This window comes from Lycium barbarum, chromosome 1 (assembly GCF_019175385.1).
Source record: "Lycium barbarum isolate Lr01 chromosome 1, ASM1917538v2, whole genome shotgun sequence".
Lineage (NCBI taxonomy): Eukaryota > Viridiplantae > Streptophyta > Magnoliopsida > Solanales > Solanaceae > Lycium > Lycium barbarum.
The window spans coordinates 150,594,616-150,605,478 of record NC_083337.1 but is presented as its reverse complement, the minus strand read 5'-3'; the positions used below and the strand labels follow the sequence as shown (position 1 = coordinate 150,605,478).

General features: G+C 37.2%; 1 protein-coding gene across 2 annotated transcripts; it reads right to left on the bottom strand.

Annotated features, from left to right (window-relative positions):
* Positions 1-6,059, bottom strand: LOC132644014 (proteinaceous RNase P 1, chloroplastic/mitochondrial). Of its 2 annotated transcripts, XM_060360555.1 has the most exons (7): positions 5,679-6,057; positions 4,327-5,209; positions 2,850-2,939; positions 2,149-2,330; positions 1,180-1,300; positions 657-728; positions 1-561 (listed from the first exon to the last, which is right to left on the bottom strand). In XM_060360555.1, exons 1-7 carry the CDS (start codon positions 5,888-5,890, stop codon positions 451-453), a joined length of 1,671 nt encoding a protein of 556 aa, XP_060216538.1. In that variant the 5' UTR covers positions 5,891-6,057; the 3' UTR covers positions 1-450. The 2 variants fall into 2 exon arrangements, 1 of the variants encoding a protein (XP_060216538.1); XR_009583811.1 differs by lacking the exons at positions 1-561; positions 657-728 and adding an exon at positions 1,952-2,072 and having other exon boundaries at positions 5,679-6,059.
* Positions 6,060-10,863: the final 4,804 nt, after the last annotated feature.

Sequence of the window (10,863 nt, the reverse complement as noted above, 5' to 3'; positions counted from 1 at the left end):
TGATCAAATAAATGTTTCTTTTCAGAGGGAAACAAATTACAATTAACAGCTGTTTTTCTTCTTGTACTCAGGGGACCAGCTAATTAAATATTAAAAATGCAGCAATATCCTTTTTGACCTTCAAAAGCCATTATTCTATTGTGGCAGAACTTTTTCCTTTTAACGCTTGTAACAGGCAAAATTGTTACAACAAAAATTGACCAAATACTCCAGAATACAAAAGCAAAAACTAGTATACAAGATAATGAAATTAGGCTGTTATATAGACGCTGACTGTATCCAGAACTTTTGCATTTATATCTTCCTAATGATCTCCATCTACAACAATCTTTGAGAAGTTCAAATTATCAGCCTCTTCGAAGGAAATTATCACTAGTATACAGCATAGTTGCTTCAGTGATGCTGCCCCAGAAGCCACATTTATATGTTAATGATTTGATTCCCTGTTCGTCAAAAAAGAGAGTGCAGTGCTTTTCTCCTGGTAGCACATACCCACTGTCTTGGCATCTCAAGGTCATCTCCAGTAACAGTTGGCACGTGCCAACAACCCTGCTCTGACTCCTACATTCAATTTCACACATACAAAGTACATATGGACATTAGAATAACAGCTAAGGTGAGCTTAACTTACATGGACTAGTCATGAGATATCTCACCTGAATAACATTTGAATAAGGTGGCGGCATATGGAGCTTAAGTCCGTCTTCTCTTGAAGCTGTCATCCGGATCTGCAAATTGTACATAATACAGTGTTTAGGAATCTAACTGCTGAGTGCCTCATCATCTTAAGAAGCCCATCAGATGAGTCCTTCAGGAGAGCTTCAACTCTCACAACCCTGCACCTATCTCTGCATTCTTTGATAACCAGCTACAGTGAAGAATTGTGGTAATCCAAAATAATCATGGCCACTAGTAGGAACAGTGTAACAGGACTTCAATTTTTCCGCGGCATAACCATCTTTCTGTTTTTTTTTTTTTTTGGGGGGCATAACCAACTTATAGTAGACAATATGCGACTATACACTATAAAGAGTATACCTTTTCTTACTCCATCTTTAGTGGAAAGTGTAATTGAGGACTCTATAGGTAAAAAAAGATTTCAATTTTTCATTGTTTAACATGTTACAAATGTGCCAGAATTTGTCAAAATAGAGAGAGAGAGAGAGAGAGAGATTTGACCTGATGTTTTTCCTTCCATCTGGGAAAAAAGCTAGTGCCTAATAGTTGGAACAAATGGTCTCTCATCTCATCGTTTGTCAAAAGCAAACCTTTGGAACTGACGGCAGCATATAACCAGTACCTGGAGAATAAGCTTATGCCTCAGAAAGTTGCATTAGAACCCAAAACTGCAGAAAAAAGAGCTCCTTTATTTGGTTACAAGGTTACCCACAACTATAGTAAACCCTTTTATCATGTGAAATAGCCTCTATCTTCAGAAATAAAACCGATGATATGAAAACACTCCCAAACAAAAACCAAAACTCAAGAGCTACATTGGTTACATTAAGAGCGTCTGGCACAACCTAGAATTTGCATCTGGTGCCAAGTGAGAGCTTCGTGCAAAGTAGGGAAAGATGAAGCAATTGTTTCAGGTTCGATGTCAGATCTTCATGCCATGATGAGTTGAAGCTATATGTGTTGATCAAAAAAAAAAAAAAAAAAAAAAACGTTGTGTGCGTTGAGCAATGTGGAGAGAAGAATTTGCTCTTAAATGGAGGGAAATGTTGATGACAAACAGACAGTTAGAGAAAGAAGAAGAATAAAAGCATGCAAGAGCGGCTTTGGTCGCAACAAAGAAGAAAAAATTGAACGGAAAGACGCAGAAAAAGAACAGGCTAACAGTTTTGGGAAAGCAAGAAACATCAGCAGAGATGTGGACTCAAACAGCTGGGGTACAATAGCCGTAACTATAAGAAAGCAAGGGCATTCAAGAAAAGATATATGGATTTACCACCAGATCCAATTAAAGAGAAGGGTTTTCTTGGTATGTTCCGTAGATTGTTGTGCAACATCGCTATTATGTAGGTCAATGTTTCTCCCATAAGATTTAATTATATTTGAGTTGTGCCCTCCTGCAAACAAATGAATTCACCTACCTAGTAGCCAGAAATTATAATTTACATAAGATCTCGAGGTAAAGAGTATTACCAATCATCATTTGAACCATGTGGAGTGGCATAAAGTGCACCCGCTTTCTTCCAGCTTTCTAACAACTTCTTGTTATTAGGATGTTGAGCAGGACCACCTGTTGCACGATTTTTGTGCAAAATAACCAATGGAAGTTTCTTCGATCCACTCATCTGTCTTAATTTATTGACAACATTTCTGAGCTGCAATAGAAAGAAATCTATATGAACTCCTTACACACTATCAATCTAGAACATCATCTAGGGAAGTTGACATGTTACCCATCACGAGTCAAAAGATAAAGTATACTATATTTGGTTTGGCTAGAAGGTGGGTGGGAAGGAACTGGGCTTAAGGGTGATTTTCCTCGTTTTGATAAATTAAAAGTGGAAGAGTTTGCAACCTTATCCACATCAGCATCATCAACTTCTATGAAGTTAAATAGAAAAGGGGAAGTAATTCTGTTTTGCTCTCTTTCTTAGTCATACTAAATAACACGAGAAGAGGGATGCAAAGTAAGTCAAATATTTCCAAGTCATACTAACTATAACACGATAAGAGGGACAGTAAGTCCAAGAGTGTCCCTCTCTACTGCTGAAATGTACATATGAGTAGTTTCTATACACATATCAAACTGCATCCATAATTCCACCCTCCCACCCACACCCCGAAAAAATGAAAGAAAAGAAACAGAGAAAAAGCATTTTCAAATGGAGTGCTACCTGAGAGAAATTAAAATTTCGTTGAGTGATGAGGCCGACATTTGCACCATCCACCACAGCATCAAATGGACCATGCCGCTGAAGCCACTCCTGAGTGAGTGCAACTTTTAAATCAGTTCAATATTCTTGCGAGGACTAAATGCCTGATGCATGGAGACACAAATATTGGAAATACACAGCAGCATTTTACCTACTTTATATCAATATATCTGTGGCAACGATCTTTCAGAAGATTCATTTTAATAAAGAAATCATGACACATAAGAAGGCCAAATGCTAATTCTAGTCAAAGGTTGACATAAACAAACAGGTAAGCTACTTCTTTGTGTTATAACATCATGATCCTTTTTTATTGTTTGCATTGAACAATGCATAATAAAGACAAAAGCAGACATCTTTTTCGCCCATCTATCACTCGATCTGACATATCATAGAGGCCTTTAGTGGGTTATGCTTGGCATGTGAAAGAACTAATGTTTACCTGGAACTATGGAAGGCCCAGGAAGCTAGGGGTGGAAGGTTCAAGGTTTCCCCACTCGCACTTATGTGGGTCGTCTGGAGGGAAAGAAATAGGAGAGCTTTTGAGGGCATAGAGAGTTATTTTGCACAGTTGAGGAATAGCCTCTGACCCGTTATTTCTTTTTGGTGCACCCACAAGTTCCCTTTACGTATGGATGATTGGATGACGTTCGTTGAAAATCATATTGTTCTGTAGATTTTCTACTTTTTTGGTACATTACTTGACTACTTGTATATGGGTTTCATGCCCAAAAGTGCAACAAAATCTACTTACTTCATCAGAAAATAAATCAAGGCTTTCATCACAAATCCTATAAAGGAATTCCAAACTATAATCTACAATTATAGATCTAGTCAGAGTACCCAATTATTTTTTTATTTTTTTATCTTTAGGGTGGGGTTGTTTTAACAGAAGAGAACATGAATGCTTGGCTTTTTGAGATGGCAGCAGCAGGGGTACAAATCTAAACTTTATGGCAAAGCCATCCATGAGGGAAAGATGCTTAATGCAATCAAGTGTCAGACTTATTTGAAACAGCTAAAAGTTTTAGCAGCTATACAATCATGTGCACCAGACAAGGCACCTCGCCCTGATGAATACATAATGGCTTTCTATCAAAGATCCTGGGAGTTCATAAAAGCAGATATCACAGGATTCCCTCAGCCACTATCATCAGCATTGCTTCTATATTTTGTAATTATTTTACATCTTCTTAATGCCATTAATGAAGTCAATTACTTCATCAAAACAAAAAAGACTTGTAAAAACACTAATACAACGAACCATCTACAATATCTGGAAAGTATTCAAATAACTAATCAGCACTTTAGTTGATGGGATGCAACAATTTTAATACCAACAGGAGAAAAGCATACATTTCTACCATTTAACCAAGAAGAAGGGAAAACTATATATAACTAGTAATCCAAATAATGCACCAGAAGAAAATCATCAAACCTGAAATTGCACAAAATTAGCCTTAACTTCTCTTTCACAAGCCAATTTAGCCAAGGAGTTAGCAAAGTTCTCCGTCTCCTTAGGATCAATGTCAATGCACACAAGCTTTTCCCCACACGAACGACAAACTCCGGATCCATCCATCTCTGCTCTCACCACATTCCATTTCCCCTTTCCCAACCACCCTTGTCCATGCCAACCACCCCCTCCTTTCACAACACCTTCCTTCACTTTCCCAACATCCCAATTCTGCGCCCCAACCTCTTCAGCAAATTCAGACTTAAACCAATTTTCTATTACACTAGCCGTCTCTTCTCCCACCTGCCTTACACTTGCCCTTAATCTATGCATCATTTCATACACTTTATCATCCCTTTTGGAAAAAGAACTAACTTTTAACAATGCAGAAAGCTCTGCTTCCTCAGCAACAACCCCAGATTCCCTCATATGTACATCAACTTCATAAGCCTCATCAGCCATACCATTATCACAAAACCCAAACAAAGCTGGCCCATACGATCTTAACTTAGGTGGAAGACCAAAACTCTTCATTTTCTTGACTAAATCAAAAGCCATTTCTGGGTCTTGCTTAGCAACTGCCAATCTAGCAGCACTAGTAAAAGTAGCCTCATTAGGAGCAACACCATTTACACCCATCTCTTTGAAAATCTTAAACCCCTTTTCAATACCAAACTCCTTAGTCTCAGAACCAGAACAAAGATAAAGCAACACATTATAATGATGAACATTGAGGGGAATGCTATTCAACTTAGCTTCTTCATATAAGCGAAGGGCTTCGGTTAAGTCACCGCGTTTAGAACATTGGTCAAGTTGATGGCGCAACACACTTTCAGGAGCATCATGGCGGGCTTTCTTCCTGGACCTATAAAGAAAAATAATTTATTCATAAACTAATAAATCTTTGAATGCTCGCTACAATTCTCCACTCAATATCTCTGATTACGAAAATAGCTAGCAGTACCCTTATTTATAATACTCCCTCCGTTTTAATTTGTTTGTGTGGTTTTGACTTGGCTCGGAGTTTAAGATAGTAAAGAAACTAAACATATGTCAAATGTAGCAAAAGGTTATTTAATCTTGTGGTCTTAAACATGTCACGTGAAAAGTTAAAAAAATAAAGAGCTGCCAAAAAAGAATTTTTTTTTTTAAAACAGACTAAAAAGAAAAGTAAAACAAATAAATTAGAACATAGCAATAGTATAAACAGAAAAACATATTCATATATAAATTTGACAATAAATTCTACTAACTAGACGTGAATTAAAACATCAAATCGTAGGCAATTTATGTTTATCTACAACTTTGAATTATTATTATTATTTCCAAGAGACCTGCTAGATAATGTCTTTGTGGGTTCTTGAAGGAAAGAAGCAGAAGTACAAAGATGGGTTTTTTTGTTCATGGAAAAAAGATTGGTTTGTTGGAATTTGGTGTGAATAGGTTTGATATGGTTAAATGGATAAGGGGTTTTAGTGAGAAGAGAAAAGAAAGGTGAGGTTTTAGAAAAAGAAGGTGAAAAATAACCCATGCGACGAACAAGCATTGCTACCGTTGTAAATGGAGATTGCTCTCTCTTACATCAGTGGACAGGAATATGGTGAAAACCAGTTTTTAACTGTTCATACCAAAGGCACGAACTAGGGGTTCAGTTTGTTCGGTTCTTGCTTGCAACCGAAAGAAAAAAAAATAAAAAATCAACCAAGGGGGTTTCTCGAGGTGGGTGGGGAACTAGTATAAGGTCAATCTCAATTATTACAAAAAAAAAAAAAATCATATCCAAAATAGTGGTAGTGCTACGTAGAGGAGTCATTTGGTAGCTAGTCAGAAAGTAAGTTATTCATAAGTAATATCATGTTTGATAGCTGGTTAAGAGGTAAGTTATTCATGTATAAAATTAATATGATATTCGGTTTGTAATTTAGAAATCTGCATAAGTAATATATGTATAAGTTATGAGTAAATTTATGTATTAGTTATTTTATTTAAGATAAAAAATTGAATAACTAAAATCTTACATAGTTGATACCTGCATAAAATAATACATAAATTCCCTCATAATTAATCCTTTCAGTACTAATACCTACATAACTCTCACCAGCTGCTTAACGACTCCTTAGGTTACGCATACAAGCCAAATCATTAGTCATTACATGTATTAACCGGTATTATTTTAACAAAAGTAATTGTTATTTGGTATGTCATGGTATTTGGCAAGGTAAATAGTGAAGGCTGGAGTGGAGTAAAAAGGGGGAAGTGAGTTGATCCAAATCCCTTCCCCAAAATAATAACGTGTATGTTAAATTAATTATTTTGTATATATAATAGATGTTGAACTCTATTATTAAAGTACTAACTCCACCACTAAGAATTTTGTAAGCATTAGTTTATTTTTGTAAGCATTAGTTTTTCCCTCCAATTTTATGTTATTTCTCCTAACTTTTTTGCCTTAGGGCAAACTTGCGTTAAGGCAGAAGTTTCACGAAGCCTTGACGTGCGAAATTATTTTTTTATTGAACAGAAATTTGAACCCACAACCTCAACGTATTTTCGATCACCTTTTTAAACGAAGGGCAAAAATTAAAGACCAGCGCCTTTGAAGAACAATCCCTGCAAAAAAAATGCCACAAACTAGGGGTTCAGTTTGTTCAGTTCTTTGCAAAAGAACCAAATCAACCAAGTAGGTTTCTCAGGGTGGGTGGTGGCTATAAGGTCAATTATTAAAAAAAAAATCATATCCAAAATCCGAGTCAGGATATTTTTCAATGTTAATCATCATATAGTCATATATAATATTTTATTTGTTATAATTATGTATCTTTTCTTGCTTCAACTTATATATAGTGCATATTTTACCTCAACTTTGCATCTTTTTAGATTTATTCTTTAGATACAATGATTATTTGTTTGAATTGCGTATTTTTTTGGGGGGTAAGTTTAAATGTCATCGAATTATCCGAAATGACTTATCTAATTGGCGACATGGACCTCTAATTAGGCGGCACGTGTAAAACCTGGTATTGTAAAACTCACAATTTGAGCTGTTAATGAAAAGTGGCACGAATGTGCACTTTTCATCACAGCGATGACATAAATGACCCAACTATTAATGAGTGGCATAGATGAATCATTTCGGATAGTTCGATGACATATTTGAATGGGTCAGTTGACGTATACAGGATGACATTACTAATGAAAAAATATCGTATTTAGAAGCCCATTTACTTCGTAATTTAGACAAAATTGAAATCGTGATGCTGGGATCTTATGTAGAGACTGGTGATATTCGGTGGCGGAGCCATGATTTTCGTCTAGGGGGTTTAAATATATAAAGAAGTAAATGTACGAAGAGGTCAAGGGGGTTTAACATCTACTATATATGCATAAAAAAATAATTTTGACCTCGTATATACAGTGTAATTTTTCGCGGAGACTACTTAGCTCCGCCACTGGTGATATTTTAGTAGATAAATTAACACTCCAGGTCTGTCACGACCCAACCCCGTGGGCCGTGACTAGTGCCCGAATTGGGCACCCGAACACAATCACAAATCCGAGTGGCAAACAGATAACTTATACCAACACAAATATCAAACACTGCCTCAGATTATATCAAACCCATCCAGGCATATAACAGAAGCCGACAAGGCGGTGTTTCATATTTATGAGATTTTCAAAGAAAATTTCGGCAGAGTTTCCTTTGTTTTTCGGACTATCCAAATAACCCTGTACACAGCAAATACCAACAAAGGCCATACAGGGCCAACAGAACAACATATACATGTGCGAGCCGACAAGGCTGCCATAACGAATAGAGTCATGCAAACACATCCGTACAGAAGTAGGCACACACACCCACAAATACGTCTACAGACCTCTAAACAGACAAACCGAATCATATGGCGGGACAGGGCCCCGCCGTGCCCCTGAACAAATACATATATACATAGCGAACGAATATATATACCAAAATGTGTGCTCTGAAATGAGAAGAGCACTCCAAACAGCAGAAGAGGGTGTCCTAAATGGGTAGATCACCAAACTGTGCGTCTGTACCTGCGGGCATGAAACGCAGCCCCCCGAAGAAAGGGGGTCAGTACGAAATATGTACTGAGTATTCAAAGCAGAAAATACAGAAACAAATCTGAGGCATAAATGAAATAGTAGTACAGAACATAAGTATAAATCCAACATATCAAAATTTGTTTACTTTCAAAAATATGTAAGTCATGCGTAGGGTACATAACATAAGTATAAATCCAACATATCAAAATTTGTTTACTTTCAAAAATATGTAAGTCATGCGTAGGGTACAGAAGAATATGGTCGCCCGCCCGTCGATGGCGCCATAACACCAGAATGTTTCAAATCTCCGTATCCCCGTCACATATCACAACATAACGCCATACACAGCATAACACCAAATATAGGTGGAACCCGACCCTCTTTTGCGAGTAGCTCGGTGAACCATAAACACAGCATAACTCCGGAGTATATCAAAGTGCGCACGATAACAGAACCGGCCCGGGAACCGGCGAAAGATATAACAGAACGCACGAGCAGAGTCATGAGTAACCATATGCATAAAATCATTATCATAGACTCAAATATAAGTAAATGACCATACTTGAAATTCGAAATGATAATCATACCAAATTCTTTCAAAAGTCGTCCGAATTACATAAAGGAAAGTCGCGGGACCCACGGACGGGTATTGACCCGAGCCGGGCCCGCCTATGGAAAACATACTTATCATACGCCATACAAACTTCTACGAACATATCAAAGCAATCCGAGCCTTTCTGTGAAAGATATGGCGTTCAAAAAAAATTCGAAATTCCTTAAAGTGAAATCTTTTTATGCAAAGTTCGGAAAGCGATTATTTCAAAGACATAATGGTTCATATTTCATCAAATCATACATAAGAGTGCCAAGGGATACATAAGGGTCATAACATGCTCGGATTTCGAATCTTAGAATTTTCCTCAAGTCTTATAATCTAGCCTATTGAAAACTAAGGCATGCCAAAAGAAAGAAGGGTTGCGCTTTACATACCTCGTACGCACTCCAAGATAGCCAATCTAAAGTAAATCCCAATCTACGCCTCGGGCTCCCCAAGGTCTACAAATATGCCAACGAATATCCAATATTAAACATAGGCACTTAAGCCATTCATTCCAAACTAACATTAAATTCTACAGAAAATTCGGCAGCATTTCCCCTGTAAATAGGCCAACCCGAGAATTTAACTCGCTCAAAATCAACAACAACAACCACAATAACCAACCTAGCAACTCCAATAACCAATCCGAAAGACAATATTACATTAATACTCTCTTTTTCATCATTCGACATCTTTCCAAATATTCAATTCAACGGCTTACCTTCAAGCCAACATCAACGCCTATACATTCAAATACTAACCCAAACCCATACTAACAACATTCAAGAACATTCTAAGCAATTCACATAATATTTCCAACGATCCAACAATTTCTCCAAATTGGGCCGAAAACAGCCCCAAAAACCGAGAGCAGCCCCTTTACCACATTCCTCATTTTTAAGTCATGATTTGTATCAACAATCCACACTATAACGATATAATTCTCATAAATATAAAGATTGCATTCATTTCACAAAATTCTCCAAATCAGTCCGCAACATTCACCATATTAATTTGGGACATTAAACTCTCATTTCCAAACTAGAATTCATAACGACGACAACTAAAACACTAAGCGATATTGATTCAGCCTTTGCCAAACATTGGGGCTATACACGGCCACACTACACACATACACATATATTGATGATTTTTATTCTCTTCTCCACTCTACAACAATCAAACATGCTACAAAATTTTTATTCATTAACCCAATCACACACCCATTTACACGGCTAGCTCCCCAAGCACACAACCCACTTCCAACATACAATATTTCACCAATTTCATCCATATTAACATACCACAATATGCATAAAACATTTATAGCCCATAAAACAATAGAAATTCTTACCTTTGTTCTTTACTCCACAAGAAAGTTAGGGTTTGCGATTTACAAAAATGGATGGTTTGATCGCTCCAATAATGCTTCCACGCTACTTAGGGACCTCCAAATAGTGGGTTAACACCAAGGAATTATTTTTGGGAAGGCTAGAAATGGGGTTGGATTTTTCTCCTCTTGGCCGTGATCAGTGGCGCGTGAACAGTGGCGGCATGAACAGTGCGCCACCATGAATAGTGGCGCCGCCGTGAATAGTGGCTCTGGGAACTTCTCTCTCTCTAAGCTTGAGAGCCCCTCTCTCTAACTCTAAGTTTTCTCAAGTTTGAAAGATGATAAATGAGTTCTTAGTCATCAATTTGACTTAAATATCATGCCTACTAGTTGGACACATGTCCCACTCATGGCTTGAGCCCATCAAATTTGGCCACATGTCTTGGTGAGCCTACACGACCACTAGTGCCTAATTAGTGAATAATTAATTTTTAATCCCCACTTAATAATCTAATCATGGTTA

Excerpts from the sequence above, each read along its gene's own strand:
- LOC132644014 (XM_060360555.1), bottom strand. The coding sequence starts at position 5,890 with ATGCTTGTTCGTCGCATGGGTTATTTTTCACCTTCTTTTTCTAAAACC. Across the intron at positions 1,301-2,148 it reads CATGGTTCAAATGATGATTG|GTACTGGTTATATGCTGCCG; the intron begins GTAATACTCTTT and ends CTTATTCTCCAG. Across the intron at positions 729-1,179 it reads GATGGAAGGAAAAACATCAG|ATCCGGATGACAGCTTCAAG; the intron begins GTCAAATCTCTC and ends TACAATTTGCAG.